Source organism: Canis lupus, chromosome 1 (assembly GCF_003254725.2).
Source record: "Canis lupus dingo isolate Sandy chromosome 1, ASM325472v2, whole genome shotgun sequence".
Lineage (NCBI taxonomy): Eukaryota > Metazoa > Chordata > Mammalia > Carnivora > Canidae > Canis > Canis lupus.
In genome coordinates this window covers 36,950,188-36,970,095 of record NC_064243.1, presented here as the reverse complement: position 1 = coordinate 36,970,095, position 19,908 = coordinate 36,950,188, and the positions used below count along the sequence as shown (strand labels likewise).

The window sequence follows — 19,908 nt, the reverse complement described above, 5'->3', positions numbered from 1 at the left end:
TTTTATTTATTTATTCATGAGACACACACACACACACACACACACATACACAGAGAGAAAGAGAGGCAGAGACACAGGCAGAGGGAGAAAGGCTCCATGCAGGGAGCCCAATGTGGGAATCGATCCCAGGACCCCAAGATCATGCCCTGGGCCGAAGGCAGACGCTAAACCACTGGGTCACCCAGGGATCCCCATTTTTATCCTAACATTATTACTCAGCACATACACATACTAAACAGATACAGTTTTTCATTTCATTGAAAAAGACTCACTAATTCTCTTTAGGATTTGTGAATCCAAATATTATGATATTGTAGTTTAAGCAAATCCTTAAATCATTCAAAATCATTTTGTCTGGTCAGACACTGAAATGATATTCCTTATAGTACTCTACAATTTATTTTATTACTTTACAAATTTCAGAAGTCAAGAAAAACGCTACCTTTCACCTCTTTTTAAAGTCATATAAGTTTCTTAGAAATCTATATCCATTCTTGATTTTGAGACACTAAGTCAGAATTATTGTCCAGTTTTCTTCATGTTATCTTTAGCTTAGTTCCAAAAAAAGAATCACATCTAGATAGTGAGTAGAAAAATTATCTTGGGGCAGCTGGGGTGGCTCAGCTGTTTAGCACTGCCTTCAGCCCAGGGTGTGATCCTGGAGACCCGAGATTGAGTCCCACGTCCAGCTCCCTGCATTGAGCCTGCTTCTCCCTCTGCCTGTGTCCCTGCCTCTCTCTCTCTCTGCCTCTCATGAATAAATGAATAAAATCTTAAAAAAAAAAAGAAACATTATCTTGATATTTTTAATATTTTCCACTGAAGATGTAGCTTGTATTATGTTTGAGAACTTATATGTACTCTGACTATTGAAAACTTTTTTTCCTCATACCATAGTAATTAGTTTTGTATTTATTCTCAGCAAGGCTAGAATTCATTATACATATAGATCTTAGATCTTTAAAGTATAACTTTTTTTTCCTAATAATGGATCACTCTTAATGTACTGTGAAGGAAGAAAGATAGCTAACGTGGTTCAGATATTTCAAAAGAATTTGTTAGAAGTTGAAAACTAAGATAAATAAAAGAAGGTAGGTCAGAGGGTAAGATGATTAGATGAAATAGTAATTAGCTTATGGAAATTAGATGGAAGAGTCAAGTAGAAAACAAAAGAATTCCTGTGCATGATAGGCAATGAAAACCATGATAAAGAATGCTTTTTTAAGCTTCTACTTTCATATCTTGAAAATGTTAGGTGTATCTTGAAAAGGTTAGGTTGCACAGGAGCATTACTCCAAAGATTTCAAGTTTTCTGCTTCAGAATAATATCAAACTCATACAAGATGAATTAAAAACTTCTCCACCAAAGTGTATCTTTATCATAGCAAAAAATGGATAGACTTGAGAGGCAACCAGAAAAGATCTTACCTCTGTGAATTTGGGAGTTAAATTCCTCCTGTTGATTATCTACATTATTGCACTAATTAATACATATCCCCCCCCTCCAATTGCTTAAATTGATTCCCAAGAATGTGAAATCAACATTTAAGAAAATAGTATTTTTTGTACTTCTTAGTTTAATTCAACCTTTTTAGTATTAAATATTAATAATTACTTTTTTAGGTTAGAAATACATTTTCAAGGATGGTATGGCTTCTATTTTTATTTATTTATTTTAAATATTTTATTCATGAGAGACAGAGAGAGAGAAAGGCAGAGACACAGGCAGAGGGAGAAGCAGGCTCCATGCAGGGAGCCCGACATGGGACTTGATCCCAGGTCTCCAGGGTCACGCCCTGGGCCAAAGGGAGGCACTAAACCACTGAGCCACCCAGGCTGCTCCTGGCTTCTATTTTTAAAAGTTGATCCCTAAATCTCTACTTATATAATTTTGAATTGTTTTGATAACCTTGATTTCCTCACTTCTCAGGACTATATTTGCTGTGTAATTAATTTAATGTCATTTGAACTGTAGCATTTTTTATGAGGTAGCAATAAAATCAAAGCCTCCAAATATTTTATAAAAAAGTATAAAGCCTTTAGAGTCAAAAGCTTTGGATTCAAGTATCAACTCAGCCACTTGCTAATTTGTAACAGAGAAAAAAATTAAGTAACCAGTTAAGTTTCAGTATCTTAACCAGCAAAATGGAATCATAATTTCTAGTTAAGGGGATTTTATTAGAGAATGTAACCAAAATCTGAAGCTCAGTGACTGCCACAATGTAGCTCCTATTAAATTATCACTTCTATTATTACCAAACTATTTAAGAACATTCAAGTATTTTGAAGAAATTAGACATTTTCCTAAATATTTTGCATTTTTATTCAGATGTTTTGCTTATCTAAACAATGAGGTGCAATTTAGACTGTTCTGTATAAACAAATACTAACCCTGTGAAATTTCTTTATGCCTAAAATAGTTTTGTTTTGCATATTTCTGCTTGTAGAAAAATGTCACACTTTCAGTTTTCCAAGTACAAATTGTCAAACAGGTCCTATCTAAAAGAGAGCTGTTTTCTGAAGCCAGTAAATACAAGGGAATTTAGTAAAATTTTCCTGATTTTACCATTTTCCCATTGTTACTTAGCAACCAGCTAATACTTTAGAAAAACCTCCTTTTTATACTAAATTACCATTGAAATTTGTTTCTGCAGCCAAACTGAAGATCAAATATGCAATCATAGTTTCCCTGAAGGACACAGTTGGAACCTAGCTTATACTGCCTCATCACCACTAAAAGCCCAATGTTTTACCCTTCCTACTTAGAAATATCATTATGTGTTGTTACTTATGCATAATAAATTCATAATAAAGTTTCTGAGAGTGGCTGTGAATGGTAATGTGTTGTGCAGCCAACCAGGCCTCTTTAATACCTAATATGTGCCAGTCCTCCAGAAACATTTAATGTTTTGAGAACACATTAAATAAAATGTAATATGAGTAAGGCAACAGTCCATTCTGGTTTGCCTGAGATGAATCTAGTTCATATCTATTGTAAATCAATTAACACTGTTAACTATTTTACCATCTTTTCTCATTCTCAAAATTTATCTGCTTTAGACAATAAGTTACATGGTCACCCTGGATCTGAAAAATTTGGAGGCAGTTTGGAAGAGGGCAATAGAAATAATTAGAGGCATAGGAAAAGTTTCTATGAAGAAATGAATAAAAGAGTTAGATTTATTTATTGGTTGAAGAAAAGGGTAAACTTAGGGAGATTATACTCTTCAATGAGAAAATACAGAAGAAGGTACTCTAAGAGGAATCAAAAGCCTTGGTCTGCTTTCCAACTCAGGTCTGCATAGAATTAAAACTGCTACATTAAAGATCTGCTGTATACAAAGTAGAGATTTAGAAGATGTACATGCTGGATTGCACCCAATAAAGGTTATTGTTTCCTATTTTGAATATTACTTAAAGAACAAATAAGCTATGAACATACTCTATGGTTGCAGTTCTATTTTTTTTTTTTTTTTTTTTTTTTTTTATTCATGAGAGACAGAGAGAGTGAGGCAGAGACACAGGCAGGAGGAGAAGCAGGCTCCATACAGGGAGCCCCACGTGGGACTCGATCCCGGGACTCCAGGATCACGCCCTGGGCTGAAGGCACCAAACCACTGAGCCACCCAGGGATCCCAGGAGTTCTACTTTTACAGAACTACTTATATAGTTTTGGTTCCCAGAGACACTTGTGCAAATGTACACCAGGATGTACATATCACGCTGTTAATAGCTTTATGTTTTTTTCTTAATTTTTTAAACCCGGAATGTTTATAGTGACTAATCGCTGAAATCCTTAAGATGAACTGGATGCTGCAGCAGCTGCCCTCTTGAGCTTAGGTGTCGTTCGTTCACGGAATCCAGGCCTGAATCTGCGGTATACAATTTTAAGGTGCCTCATTCGACTGGTCCGGTGCTAGTCGTACCAGCTTTTAGCCTTGGCCCTCCAGTTATACTTTCCCTTCCGCTTGGCAGGGGAGCCACATTTGCTGCAGGTGGACTTCTGAAGGTGGTAGGCCTTAGAGCCACGCGGTGGCACAACGTGTGCTTCTTATTGTGACACTTTCCAAACGATGACGTCCCCTTTGTCATCTTGTTTCCGTGGCAGACGCCCAAAAGCTTTATGTTTGTAATAGGGCCATACTGAAAATAATTCATCTATTAACAATGAAATTGATAAAATATGGGATATTTAACCAAAGAAATATGCTGTACATAAACAAAAATAATTGAACTATATACTCACATGCCACAATATGTATGTGTTTCCAAAACACTGTTGAGCAAAAGGCTTAAGTTACAAAAGAAAACATGCAACATGGTTTCATTTCTACAAAATTCAAAAAAATAGGTGAAACCTAGTTTCTTTATATGGGTGCTCCAGAAGCAAATCCTAAATCAAGGATTTAGGTTCAAGTATTAAGTTGAAACATATGAAACTAACTGATACTCAATCGTTTGTGATTTACACAAATGGCAAATATGGTTCAGTGAAAGAGTTTATTTGGGAGGGAATGAAAATGCAGTAGAGGTGGGGAAATAGATAAGGAACAGAAGCAGATGATACAGGGTATATTTTCAAGCCAGTTACCACTGTGGATGACGAGAGCCTAATCCCATCAGGGAAACTCAAGGGAGCCAGAATTTTGGACATACCAGAATTAACTTATTTTAGGGGCAAGGAAGGTAAGATATTTATACACCATTTCCTATTCTTTTTTCTGAGAGGACATGCAGTAAATACGATGTAGGGCAGATGTGCTGCCAACCCAAGAAGGACATGTAATATGAGAGGGACATAAACCCTGGTGGTTTTAGGTCATAGATATCTTGAGGACTTTTGTGACCAAATCATCACCTCGTCCTGACTGAACACCTAATGCTTCAGCCTTTCCCAAAAGGCTGCTTGAAGGGAGTGTGTAGAGAAAGAGAAAACAATAGGGAATATTTCATAGGTTGGAAGTTGGGAGGAGAGATTCATCTTAAGTAAGTGGGGTGTAAGACTAGTGGTCTCCTGGCTGGGGAGATAAGGAACAGCATCAAGATCAATCCCCATTTACTTTGAGGTCCTTGGTGGGGAGGGAGATTGTCCTCCCACTGGAAGGTAAAGTAACATATGAGAATGATACACCTCCAGTTCCTGAGTACAGGGATCAGTGTATTTTGTTGCAAAGGGTCAAAGATCCTCTTCCTTTTTTGGATGGGTTAACCTGGAAAGAAGGTAGGATAATAAATTTCTCTACTCTAAAGAATTTTAAGATTGCTCTTGAACATAACCCAGGACAATACAATTTCCAGAAACATTTTATTTGTTTTGAGAACACATTAAATAAAATGTAATATGAGTAAGGCAACAGTCCATTCTGGTTTGCCTGAGATGAATCTAGTTCATATCTATTGTAAATCAATTAACACTCTTAACTATTTTACCATCTTTTTTCATTCTCAAAATTTATCTGCTTTGGACAATAAGTTACATGGTAACTTTTCAAGTGGTATTTATTTCCTTGAATATCTCAAGGGAAGAAGTAGGTTTAAAATGCTGATGATATGTGGAACTATAACCTTTAAAGTATAGTAGAAGATATTCTTAAAAAGCTTTATAATTTTACTGTTCACAAAACCAAAATATCACTAATATTTATTTTCTTGAAGAAAATAACTTTTCTCAGTCATTGATGGTGTATGTTCTGGTGGATGAACCATTAACACTTGAAGTTACCACATAGAATGAAGAGAAAGAGCATGGGAACAAGAGGAAGTGTGTCTCTCTGATAATCCTTTATGTTTTAGAAATTTAGATGTATAGATGAAAACAAATAAATGAGAAACTTAAAAAATGTTTTTATAAGAGTCCCAGTTTCCTCATGTATCAAACAAAGAGACTGGAACATGGAGCTCCTTCTGGCTTTTAAAACTCTGCCATCCTAAATACAATTGTTCTTTCTTTGAATTTTCTAACTTAGGGCAATGTGGTAAACCAATTCTATGAAAGTGACTATTCAAGGCATTAATCTGGTGATATAAATTATGTTTTCATTTATTCATTCTGTGGAGGAATTTCTACATTGATCATAGAATCAATTGCTCCTCCACCTGGCACATAAAAACTTAATTAAACCACAGTATTTTTTTTCCAGGTGAATTTACTGGCCCTGCAGTGACTATGTCAGAGCTGGACACTTACTGAAAATTAAAGATTCTGGAAAATCAATCCTTTCCCCAAAGTGATAATAAATCATACTTTCTAAAAAGAATATTATTGCAGCCCAAAGATATTTACTTAAAAAAGCAATCTCATGTACCTAATGTAATAATACTTCAGGAAGTTTGATAGCTAAATGAGAATATTAAATATATATTAGCCTTGCCATGATTAATACTGTTTGCCTGCTAAGCTTGTGGGTGGTGCACTCATATATATACTCACTGCTACAGCTAATATAGCAAATAGATTAGAACAATTTACAATAGGGCAGCCCGGGTGGCACAGTGGTTTAGCACCACCTTCAGCCCAGGGCATGATCCTGGGGACCTGGGATCGAGTCCAATGTCGGGCTCCCTGCATGGAGCCTGCTTCTCCCTCTGCCTATGTCTCTGCCTCTCTCTCTCTCTCTCTCTCTCTGTCTGTCATGAATAAATAAAATCTTAAAAAAAGAACAATTTACAATATACTAATTCTTGCTATTATGAAATAGCATAATTGAGCTCATGTCTTCATATTGAACTAAAGTGTATGAAATGGTTCACCTCTTGATTTTAATAAATTTGATATCCTCTCTTTGGACAGTGAACACCCAAGATATTTTCTTTTCTCTATTTCCCATTTCTTCATTATATAACATATAATAATAATATATGGTCATTATAATATGCTTTTTTCCTTATTATTTTTATTAAAAATTGTGAAACATGTGAGAGCATATATCTAGTTTAACATGTAATTGATCAATGCAAAATATGTCATATAGTTATCTTAGAAAAAACATTTTCTGGGATCCTTACCTGTGTTAATCTAACATTACCTTAAACATGCTTTGAGATTTTCTCTTTCTGCTTTTCTTGATGCGGTTACTTGACTTGGAATACCAGTGTTCTTTCACCTCCACTTCTTTCTTGTTTTCTGTCCATTACAAGCTCTGGTTGAAAGTCCTTCATGATCTGATATCAGACCCAACCCATCCAGGTCCTTGGGGCTTCAGTCCTCTTCTGACATTTACAATGCCTGTGGCTAGTTGTCAGTGGCTGCTTGGTGACAGGTAATTTAGTATTGTTAAATTTGAAGAAATTAATTTTTGTGCCATAATTTGGCTTTTCAAGTGGTATTTATTTCCAGCAACTATACCAATAAACTCTTTGAGAGCAAGAATCACATCTTATATTTGTTCATATCAAGTCACCTAACCAATGCTGTATACCTCAAAAGTATTTGTATATTGGGGTGCCTGAGTGATACAGTCAGTTGAGCAACCAACTCTTGGTTTTGGCTTAGGTCATGACCTCAGGGTTGTGAGATGGAGCCCCATGTCAGGCTCTGCACTCAGCTTGGAGTCTGCTTAAGACTCTCTCCCTCCCTCTGCTTCTTCCCCCTGTGCTTGCATTCCCTCCGCTCCCCCCCCCCCCCCCAATTAATAAATAAATCTTCAAAAGTATTTGTATGTTGATTGTCTGTTGTGAAATAGTTGTCCTTTTTGGAAGAATTTGAAAAAATAAAAAGGTTATTCTTCCTAACCTTCCTAACCTAACCAAATCAGTACCTTAGAGTATGCTGGAGGGAGCAAATCCTCCTCGGTTCTTAGGAACCAGGTTGATGTGCATTTTCCTTTGAAAAACAGGAGTTCAAAACTCAAATGACTTAAAGAGACCCACAGCTGATCTAATAGTTGACTTGCTGTTTTTGGTAATAGTTTTATTGAGATATTATTCATATAAGTCATTTATTTAAAGTGTATAATCCAATAGTTTTTTGTATATTCACAGATTTGTGCAACCATCACCACAACCACTTTTAAAATACTTTTAACACTCCCTCTCCAAAACCCTATGCCTTTTACCAGTTACTCCTCACTTTTCCCCATTCTCCCCTTGTTTTCTGACCTGGAACAACCACTAATCTCCTTTCCATCTCTGTAGACTTGCCTATTCAGGACATTTCAAATAAATGGAATCACATAATATGTGGTGGTCTTGGGACGCCTGGGTGGCTCAGCGGTTTAGCTCCTGCCTTTGGCCCAGGGCGTGATCCTGGAGACCCAGGATCGAGTCCCACATCAGGCTCCCTGCCTGGAGCCTGCTTCTCTCTCTGCCTGTGTCTCTGCCTCTTTCTCTGTGTCTCTCATGAATAAATAAATAAAATCTTAAAGAAATATATGTAGTGGTCTTTTGTGACTGGCCTTTTGACACAGCATAACATTTTCAAAGTCAAGCCATATTATAACATACATCAGTACTTTATTCTTTTTTTTTTTTTTTTTTTTTACCTTTACTTTATTCCTTTTAATGGCCAGATATAGCACATTTAGTTGATTTGGTCATCAGTTGATAGACATTTGAGTTGTTTTCAGTTTTTGGCTATTAAGAATAATGTTGGTATGCACATTCACTTGCAGATTTCTGAATGGACATATTTTTTCATACCTTGTGAAGGAGTGGGATTGCTGGGTCATATGGCAGCACTATGTTTAAACTTTGGAGGAACTGTCAAATTTTTTTCCAAAATGGCTGCACTATTTTACATTTTAATTAACAACAAAGGAAGTTTCCAATATGTCCACATCTTTGATACTTTCTTTTTAATGCTATCATGAAAACCAGTAAAAACAACAGCAGCAGCAACAACAACAACAACAACAACTCTTGGTGTATGAGGATGAACAGCAACTTGGCCCCAATTTCAGGGAGACAATGTGGGCGTGGTGGAGACTGGAGTGTCAGGAGTTCAAGCGCATCCAAAGGGGGAGGCAGACCTTTCTCAGCTCCAGCCCATTGTGCCTTGGAAGCTGTGGCCCCTTCCTGCAAAATCTAGTTTTTCAAGAGAAGACAAAAATTTGGACATTCCTGTGAAATTTTCTAATATTTATATTTTGGCAACGAATTAAATAAAAGGTCATGTATGCCTGACAGTTGTGGTCTGCTGTTTTGTGCCCTTTGCTACAGAGAGTACCCCCAAGTGTCTAAGATCAGGGTCCAGTGATGTTGCCGCCACTATGTTACTTCCCTCAGAGGGAACAACAGTTGCTGTTGTTACAATTTTTCCATCCAGAGGAACTCCTCCCTACCCTTATCCCACTCCACCTCCCTTTGTAAATCCTACAAGCCCTTTTTAATGTGGAGGCATAGGGAGAATAATGCCTCACTCTATTTGGTCACAGTTCTACCTGAAATTAAAGGGGAATGTGCTAAGTCCGGTTAAGAAAACTGTTTCTCTCATAATAGCGGTCTCTGGCCTCCTTCTAAGGAAGGAAGCATTTGAATTTTTGTTTCCTGTTTCGTTCATCTCTTGGAGTTCCCTGAGCTACAGAAGGGCTGTGGAGTGTCTGGTGCAGTTCCTGCATAACCGAGTCTTAGCAGGGAGTGCAGACTCTCCCACAGGGCAGAGCCCAAAGGCCCACGATATCGACATAGTGGATGTATATAACGTCTAGGTCACTGTTTTATTTATTTATTTATTTATTTATTTATTTATTTATTTATTTATTTATTTATTTATTTATTTATTATTCATGAGAGACACACAGAAGAGAAGCAGAGATATAGGCAGAGGGAGATCCAGGCTCCATGCAGGGAGCCCCATGTGGGACTTGATCCCGGGACTCCAGGATCACCCCTGGGCCAAAAGGGGGCGCTCAACCGCTGAGCCACCCAGGCGTCCCTAGGTTCTAAACCTAGAGACCTCTGTATTTGTCCAGGCTGCTGCATATATGCTGTTTACAGCTGTAATTTCACTAAGGATCTGTCCCAATGAATAGTATTGAGATGTACCAACTGTATCTAAACAGTTGTGTGTGTGTGTGTGTGTGTGTGTGTGTGTGTGTGTGTGTTTTGGTTTTGCTTTCTTTTGTTTTTGTTTTTACATTTTTAGAGTAGGGCTGTAGCTTATATATGCCTTTTTGAGAATTGGAATAATTCCCTGCCAGCAGAAGGAAATAGTGAATTTTGTTAGCCTTGAGCAATCTCAGCCCCCAAGACTTTATATGTAGATTTGCCTGGTGGCACTAGGCTTACCCAGGAGCAGATATTTTATGGGAGGAAAGAGGGACCCAGAACAAAAGGTTTGCAAGTGCAGTATGGACTGAGTTTCAGCACTGCTCCTGCACCCCTCATCCCTTCCTCCCAGGGCTTCTGTGCTGGATATGAGTTACACAACTATGTGCTGAGTCTTTGCCTGCAGAGGCTACTGGGTCAGGAATTTCTGGGTGCAATTCCTGCTTCATCATTTGTTAGCTGTATGGCCTTAGGCAAATCAGTTACTGTTCAAACAATTTGTGTTCTTTTCTGGATAATGGAGATTATAACTATGTCATAAAAATGCGGACTAGATTAAATGTGTTTGACACTCAGCTCAGTGCCTAGCCCATGGTAGATAGGAGTTCAGTAATCAAGATGTTATTATTATACTTTTTTAAAAAAATATTTTATTTATTTATTCATGAGAGACATAGAAAGAGAGACAGAGGGAGAAGCAGACTCCCTGTGGGGAGCCGGATGCGGGACTTGATCTCAGGACCCTGGAATCACAACTTGAGCCAAAGGCAGAAGCTCTACCACTGAGCCAACCAGGTGCCCCTATTATACATTGTTAAGAAAAAGTATCCAAAACCTAGAACTGAGGGTGACTGCCTGTCCTGCGCGCTGGAACAGTGTCCTCCGGGTCCATTCGAATTATTTCATTCTCTACAAGATTATTTGTGCCTGCTTTATGTTACTACTTACTATTGGTTAGGGCCCTCACCCCCAAAGCTATATATTCAATATTGTAGATGTTTATCTGTTTAAGATGCAAGTGATTTCTGTGAGGTAGGATAGATAAATCCGAAGGTTACAGTTTTATTGCTCAGTGGGAAATTAATCACTTTTGTATTTAATCTAGTAATCTAGCAGTCTTTCAGAGTCTATATACATTAGATCTGTAGTTCTTTTTGAAATATTTTTACCATCCTTCTGGTTCCCTCTTTAATTTATATGAGAGCCATTTTGGAAAATTATACTTTGACAATGTCCATAGTGCATGTTTGGACAAGTATATACTTTTGAGTAAGTGGCTAGTTCCACTGATTAAAGTATGAGTACACCTCCTCCTCCTCAACTATTTCTGCATTTCCAGGGAAGCTCATAGTCTTTACTCAGCTCCTGCTTTATCCTTTCTTTCCTATTAAAGGTCAATAGGTCTTCTATTTCACTTCAGTCTTCTCCTTTCCAGTTACTATCAACTCTTGCTTTCCTTTGCAGGATCCTCATCAGTGTCCAGTTGAAGTAAAGCAATGTTTTCAAACCAACCTGTTTGTCCTCCTTTCTCCATGTCAGAAGTAAGCACCCTAAATAGTCTCACTTTTAAAATATTTTTTACTTTTGATATAAACACATACAATGATTAGGAAAATAAGCAAAGGGTGGATTAGAAAGTGTTCAAATTCTTAAAAAGTACTTGCCAGGCTTGCCTCCCCCACCCCTTGCCCCCCTGCCCTGCTGTCCTTCCCAACCTTATTCTCCATTCCCCATTTAAGTATAAATGAGCCAGCTCTACTTTTAGCTAACCTATTTCCTTTTTCTCAAACTCTTTGAAAGGTCCCTTGGGAGTTTCAAATCATCCCTTCCAGCCACCACTCTTTTATTCCTAAGGGTTATCAAGCCCTCTACCCTTTTTGAGAAAGGTGCTAACTAGCCTGCCGTTCAAATTCCCACAGACCTAGGAGGATCTTTTTCAATTTGAAGGGAGCTCTAAACCGTGTCTCTAATCTCAAGGTCCAGCCACCTGGCTTGACCCTCTACTTTCCCTAGGAAAAGCCAGTTGAGGTCATTGCCTAACAGAATCCAGGCTTGATCGACCTGTTGGGAAGTGCCCAGAGGAGGTGTGGGTATTATAATGCTGACACCAGCAGGTGTAGGAGGGTGGTGGGATGTGCCAGGGAAGGGACAAGTCAATGTCTTTTGAAAAGGTGTATGCTTCAATGTAATTTTATACTTATACTGTTTAAAAAAATCAATATTTCTATAGCATAAATTACAGGAAAAATGCATGACTAAACTGACTCTTGGTGATACAATAAAAATGCAGTACTTGTCTATATGGTGGGATGGGGTGGGAAGTGGAATTGCTGGAATCTCCTGCAGATAGGAGATTTTTATATGTATTAACAAAGGACATGGATTTTTTAAATAGTTGAGAAATGTGGAATTTTTGGACAAAGACTTGGTATAGTTCAAATCTGTCTATTGCTCCAGATCCTCAAAGGGATTTTCAAGTAGCTTAACCTACAATTTTCCAACTCAGAAAGAAGTAAGCTGCAATATGCAAAATTTCTGAGCTGTAATCAAATTCTCTAAGGAAGGTTTTGTTTGTTTTTATTACTTTTTTTAAGCTACAAAATTGGAAATAGTATATGTGGCACATTTAACTCTTAGTATGTTCTGACAAGTAATAAAGTAATGCTTATAACGGTCCCTGAACTATTTGGGTGAAATATGGTTTGCATCAGTGAGTGTGTGTATACATATACAATATTATAAAGGAAGATTTATGATAACTCACTGACTAGTGGAAAGATTGCTTCAGAAAACATAAATTACCATAGTTGCAAATAATAGCTTTCCCTGAGGGAGCTTTGAAAGAATTTACATTTGAATTGGATCCTGAAACTGTAAATGTGAATTTATCACCCATTCTTTAAGAAATATCATGGCTATATATAAGATAGCACTATAGAAATGAAATTCAATGACAACAAATTAGTTTGGTCTTCCAAAAATTATTATCAGAATTATGTTACTTTACTGAGCTCATTCTTGCTCTAAATTCAGCTTGTCTTCAGAGCATTAAGAATCTGACCTCAAATGGATTCCATAAATAATCACTTTTATTAAATACCATGATTCTTTGAGATGTAAAAAGAAATATCACATGGAGAAACTCAACCAGGAAAAAAAAGGCTGGGAATAATGCAGCTTAATAACTGGTGAAAGTTTTCACCTTGACTTTTCAAATTTGTGTTTCCATTGTCAACAAGGTAGATGTATAAAGGAGTAACAATGACTATTTTCTGGGGTCTGAGGTCAAATCCACTCTAAATACCACGATATCTGTGTCTTTATAGACTCTTGGATTATTTTAGATTCATCTGTTTTCATCATTTCTAAGGATGAAATTGGTTATAGGAAATAATTATAGGAAGTTATTTTTCATTTTAAGAGCTAGTGGAGAATACCTCACTTAAGTATGGTGGGATTTAAAGGCATTCTGTAAGTGATTTTCCTAGAAATCAAATTATGTATACATTATGTGTATTATATATCCCTTTAACTGTAAGTGGAAAGAATGACTTTCAGCATTGGCTCTGTCCCTTCCTTGCTGTGGGCTGCTTACTAAAACTCTGCACCTTTCCCTCAAATATTAAAATGGAAATATAATATTTGTTACTTCATAGGATTGGTGAGAGAATTAAATGAGATAATATGAATTTGAAAACCACATGCTTAGTTCATAATAAGGGCTCAATGGCTATTACAATTTTTGACAAACGATTGACAAAATATGATTGAGGCTTTGGAATATGTCCTTCTGGTCTTGTTCTTCTTTCCAATTGCATCTTACTTAATTCACAATGTAGCCATCATATTTGTACTATATTTCAATCTATGCCATAAAATAAGCTTTATTTATTAAACATAAACAAGTTTTATTTTAATGCCATTAAAAATAACGAATGAGATACATTTGTAATCATAGAATTATGGTCTTTGTTTTACTTTGGAAAGGCCTTGGAAGTATATTCTCTATAAGGGATTAAAGGGGGTACTTCCAACTGTTAAAATTACTCCTTTATGATAGAAAAGGAAAGAAAATAATGCCTCTTGAACAAATATATTGCCTGCTTGCTTTTTCTTTTCTTTCTCTCCTTTTCTTCTTCTCTTTCTTTCTTTCTTTCTTTCTTTCTTTCTTTCTTTCTTTCTTTCTTTCTTTCTTTCTTCTTTCTTTCTTTCTTTCTTTTCTTTCTTTCTTCTTTCTTTCTTTCTTTCTTTCTTTCTTTTCTTTCTTTCTTTCTCCTTCCTTCCTTCCTTCCTTCCTTCCTTCCTTTCCTTCCTTCCTTCCTTCCTTCCTTCCTCCCTTTCCTTTCCTTTCCTTTCCTTTCCTTTCCTTTCCTTTCCTTTCCTTTCCTTTCCTTTCCTTTCCTTTCCTTTCCTTTCCTTTCCTTTCCTTTCTTTCCTTTCCTTTCTTTTTTTCTTTTCTCCTCCCTTCCTTTTTTTCTTTCCTGCTTCCTGTTCTCTCTCCTTTCTTCTTTCCTTCCTCCCTTCTTTCCTTTTCTCCTTCCTCTCCTTCTTCTTGTTGCTATTTTATCCACGGAATGGGCAGTACTCACTTGGGACGAGCTGGTGGGAATAATGCCATTTGGAAAGTATACAGCACAGGCTGCATAGCACAACACAATAAAGTCCTGACCTGTCAGCTCCCAGGATTCCTGCATGACCAAATGACTCTTAATTTCCCAAAATTAGTCTAAGAATATTTTGTAACAGCAATTTGAATAAACTGACTCACATGCCACTGTGATTTAATGTGTGCTTTGGTACTGAATCAGCCATGTTTGGCCAGCCTTGCTGTCTTCACATTTTTCTTTGTGTTTATCCTTAGCTTAGCAACCAACCAACCAGTGAGTGGAATATCAATATTTAAGAGTGAAGCAGATTAGTTTACTGACTGTTCCACTGAGAGATCGAGTTTGTATGGTTTACATTTTTATTCTTCTTTTTGTACTTATGATATTCTGAATGCATGAAATTTTGGTCCACCCCTCCCCCATTTTTCACAGGGTTTCAAATACTTGTAAAAATGTGACTTAAGAGATATTTTATATGTCTCTAGTTTGGATAAGAGATTGCTGTGTTACGTGTTGATGAACATACAAATGTAAGAACAGGAGAACAACTTTATCAAAGAATCAAAAAGTAACAAATATGTAAACAGGACGGATGGTCATCTTAAGGCAGTAACAAAAATTAAATACCTCTCCCAACCCATGTAGGCTTTTTTTTTTGACCCAACAGCTGTAAATCTGTATTTCTTGACATAAAAAGGTTTTAAGTTGTTTACTGAAAGTAAATTTCAAACAAGTTTTATTTTAATGCCATTAAAAGATAATGATTGACATACATTTGTAATCGTAGAATGGTCTTTGTTTTACTTTGGAAAGGTCTTGGAAGTATTTACTCCGAACCTGTTTTACAGATATTAAAACTATAACAGTTTTTGAAAAAAAGAAAGCGAGCCTGTGCTATTTCAGGCATCGAATTGGACTAGGCCCGGGAAAAGTAACCGGTGCTTTTGTCGCAGGAGCCCTGGGTCCACCAACCGGAGAAACCTTCGGGGCGAGCGGGGGTCTTCCGAGGGGACTGTTCTACTCCCTCCTCGCAACGAGCGGAGGCCCACGGGGACGGCCGGGGAGGGGCCGGGGGGGGCCGGGGGAGGGCTGGGGAGGGGCTGGGGGGGGCCGGGGAGGGCTGGGGAGGGCCCGGGCGCCCCGGCCCCCCGCCTCCTCACCGTGCCGGCCGCCTTCCACGCGCCAGTCCCTTTTCCCACGACCCGCACCGACAGAATTTCGAGTCCGGGGAAGAGGGCTGGAGGCCGCGGGGCTCCGGGAGGCCGCCGCGGGGGGGCGGGGGCGGGCAGCGTCCTTGCCGCGGGGGGACACGTGTGCCCCGCGTGATGCTGCCCAGGCCCGGGGCCACCCACGCCGGGAGCCGGGAGCCGGGAGCCGGGAGCCGGGAGCCGCGCCGCCCGCCGCCCGCCGCCATGCGGTTCCGCTTCGGGGTGGTGGTGCCGCCCGCGGGCGCCGGGGCCGCGCCGGAGCTGCTGGTCGTGGGGTCGCGGCCCGAGCTGGGGCGCTGGGAGCCGCGCGGGGCCGTGCGCCTGAGGCCGGCGGGCTCGGCGGCGGGCGGCGGGGCGCGGGCGCTGCAGGAGCCCGGCCTGTGGCTCGGGGAGGTGGAGCTGGCGCCCGGGGAGGCGGCGCGCGACGGGGCGGAGCCGGCCCGCGTGGACACCTTCTGGTACAAGTTCCTGAAGCGCGAGCCGGGAGGAGCGCTCTCCTGGGAAGGTACGGGGGCGGCCGCTCCACCCGCCAAAGCCGAGGCCTCGGCCTCGCCCCGCCCCGCCCCCGGCTGCCGGCCGCACGGGCCCCGCGGCTCCCGGCGCCGCGCTCGGCCGCCCGCTCGCCTTGGTCCCCGCGCGCCCCCCGCCCCCGCCCCCCGCGCGCCCTCCCCGGCGCGCCCCTCCCCCCCCACCCCTCCCCGCCCCGCCCTTCTCCCGGCGCCCCGTCCCCCCCGCGTCCCCGCCCCTTCCCCCCGCCCCCGTTGCCCCTCCACCGCCCCTCCCCCCTCCACCGCGGCGCCCCTCCCCCCCGCGCGCCCTCCCGGCGCCCCGCCCCCTCCCGCGCCCTCCCCCCCCCCGCCCCCCCTGCCCCCCTCCCCCCCTCCCGCGCCCCTTCCCCCGCCCCTCCCCCGCCCCTTCCCCCGCCCCGCCCCGCCCCGCCCCCCGCGGCGCTGAGGAATCCCCCCGCCCGCGAAGCCCGCCTCTTGGCTGGTGCCGCTGCTACTTCCTGCATGGTAGTTAGTCCTTTTTCTTAGATTGGGGAGTGAACGAAATGCAAAGACATTGAGTGTATCTCTTTTTGGGTTTTTAAAAAAATGTATTGGGATATACTCTGATTTCCTAAGATTAAAAAAGCCTATATAAGCTAGTTGTAAAAAAAAAAATAAAATCAAATTTCAAGGTAAAAACTTGTTTCCTCCACACACCTTAAGCCCACTTGGTGCCGCCCAGTACGTGTACGTCTGTCCACCTACCTATCCTGCATCCATCTCACACACAGATTATATATTAGTCCGTATCTTGCCTTTTCTTGCTTAACGGTATGTTGTGGATACCTTTTAGTGTCACTTTGTATAGATGTATTTCATTTTTTAAATGGCAACAAAATACATTTTTAAGAATTTTTATTATTTATTTATTCATTCATGAGTGACACACAGAGGGAGGCAGAGACACGGGCAGAGGGAGAAGCAGGCCCCATGCAGGGGCCCGACGTGGGACTCGATCCCGGGTCCCCAGGATCAGGCCCTGGGCTGAAGGCGGTGCAAAACCGCTAGAGCCTCACGGGCTGCGCAATGGCAACAAAATATTGTGCATCTAAGTACACTTTTAAGTGGTTTTCGTTTCCCTGTTAAAAACAATAATTAGCTTAATTGAAAGTCCGTGTATAGAGTTACCTTTGAGTATTTGGCAGTGTTGCTGTAGGGTAGAGTCTGAGAAGAGAAAAAGGTTAGGTCAGAGTATGGCCTTATTTTACATTTCAATAAGGACTGCCAAATTATACCTTGAAAAGTTTATACCAGTGTAGGCTCGCGTCTGCCATATGTGAACTTAGCTCTTTAAATGTGGTGTGCAAAGTAGAGGATTGGAATTGTGTGACTCCGTAGTTGTCTAAAGCTGATTAAATGAATGTCTCTGTAGAAGTTTATATGACAAAAATGGGCCATTTAATCCATAATGATGTGGAAACCATCAGTAAAGAACATGAGTTTTGTTTTGTTTTGTTTTGTTTTTTTAAAGACTTTCTGACTTATTCATGAGAGACACAGAGACATAAGCAGAGGGAGAAGCAGGCTCCCTGTGGGAAGCCTGATGCCGAACTCCATCCCATGACTCTGCCATCAGCACCTGAGCTGAAGGCAGATGCTCAACCACTGAGCCACCCAGGTGCCCCAAGAGTCTGAGTATTTTATAATGCATTTATATATTATCCTTGTCCCACTGGGTTTTAGGGCCAGGTGGCATTCATTGTCATTTTGTATTACTATGCCAGAAAGGGAAGGTATCCTCGCCAGTTTATGCCCTTCTTTACAGGACACTACTTTTATTGATAATATTATATAATTTTTCACAATAAAATATCTGATAATTTTAATAAAAGTTAAGGACTTCCCCTTCCCTAGACCTCTCCTTTTCTATTTTTAGCTTTTCTGATATTCCTTCCAAAGTTCTAAGTAATTTGCCTATCTTGCTATTAATGTATCAAGTTTAACTTTTCTGTTCTTAGATTTCTGAGTTACTATATAAATTATAAATAACATTTTAAAATTAAAATTAGACATATCTATTGACAGCAGCTATTTATGCATAAATTTAACCATCATACTTCCAGTGAAATATGAGGAAATTAAGTTCACCACCTCTTCGTCCCTGCTGATTTTTCCGTTTTTATTTTATATAAAAACTATATATGTATATAATTGTTGACTTGCTATTATATAGAAAATTCTGTTACAGTGATTCAATTATGTAGAAAGTCCTATTTAAGAGGATAAGGAAAAATATCTTACCTACACATTCTTCTCCCTGTCCTTCCTTTGGCTAATTACTTTCTCTACATTGGTAAGTTTAATATAACTTATATTTTGTTTTATAATTGTGGCTATCCTTTCTTGTTTTAGATTGACAGGTTGATTCTAAGAATGGTAAATTAACAAAGAGCATCATGAGAAGCATCCTAGTCAGTGTTTAGAGCAAGGATTCTGGAACAGGATGCCTGAGGTCACCAACCCATGTATAACCTTGGGCAGGTTACTTCACCTTTCTGTGCTGTTGCTGAAAGAACTAAGCTGGCTAATAAGTCTAAAGGAATTAGAATGGGACTTATATTAAGTGTTAAATAAGAGTTAGTCGTCGTTATATTTACTGTTACAATTAGGAAATAATTATTGCAGAACCAATTAGTGCAATTAGACTCCTAAAAAAGGAAAGGTAATTCTGTGATGTGGAACCTGTGCTACCAAGAGGAAAAATTCTTTTTCTCTTCACCATAAACCATGATCAGATTTTACTTAAAATGATACCAGGGTTTGTTTTACTTCATATTTAGCTGGTAATGTTCTTCTACAACTTGTTTAAAAATTTCTCCTTAAGGCCAGCCTGGGTGGCTCAGCGGTTTAGTGCCACCTGCAGTCCAGGGTTTGATCCTGGAGACCTTGGATCGAGTCCCACATCGGGCTCCCTGCATGGATGGAGCCTGCTTCTCCCTCTGCCTGTGTCTCTGCCTCTCTCTCTGTGTTGCTCATGAATAAATAAATAAAATCTCTTAAAAAAATTCTCCTTAATTTTTTTTATCTTTTATTTTTATTTTACCAGAAGCAACACATTGATCATCAAAATTTCCTAGTTTGATTGTGGTATTTGATGAATGCAAATTTCTCATTTTTTGAGAAATTTTTGCCTTGAAAAATTGGGATTCTTGTTCTCATTTTCACTGATGTATAGCTTTCAGAGAACAGCTATCTGGGACTTTTTTTTTTTTTTTTAATTGAATACCTGTGTTAGTTACATTGTTTTGGATTTCATGTCTTCCTCTTTCTTAAATATCTCACTCATTTTGTTGGATTGTATCCTAAAATAATTTTGAAGAAACAGTAAATGGGAGATAAAATATCCAGGCTCTTAAATGCCTGAAAATGTCTTTATTTTGCCCTCACACTTGACTGAACATTTGGTAGACTATTCTAGTCTCAAATTAATTTTCCCTTTGAAGGCTTTGCTTCAGTACCTTGTAGTACCCAATGAAATGTATAATTATGATGTCAAACTAAGCCCATTCCTTTATATGCAATGTTTTTTTTCTTCCCCTTTTGAGGCTTTACAATCTTTCC

General features: G+C 39.6%; 1 protein-coding gene and 1 pseudogene across 11 annotated transcripts in view; one reads left to right on the top strand and one right to left on the bottom strand.

Annotated features, from left to right (window-relative positions):
- Positions 1-3,460: 3,460 nt before the first annotated feature.
- On the bottom strand, positions 3,461-4,092 carry LOC118351275 (60S ribosomal protein L37-like; annotated as a pseudogene).
- A 766-nt stretch (positions 4,093-4,858) lies between these two features.
- Positions 4,859-19,908, top strand: part of EPM2A (EPM2A glucan phosphatase, laforin) — a 291,921-nt gene continuing 276,871 nt past the window's right edge. For 8 of the 11 annotated variants that reach the window (XR_004806485.2, XR_004806484.2, XR_004806487.2 and 5 more), the window contains exon 1: positions 15,989-16,304. Coding sequence is in view for 6 of the 11 variants with exons in the window: in XM_035701098.2 (XP_035556991.1) it covers positions 16,004-16,304 (301 nt within the window). In the remaining 5 variants the exon portion in view is untranslated. Of the gene's footprint in view, positions 5,222-7,242; positions 7,260-11,448; positions 11,526-15,957; positions 16,305-19,908 lie in introns of those variants that run through there. The other 3 variants (XM_035701099.2, XM_035701101.2, XM_035701103.2) reach the window with 3 other exon arrangements.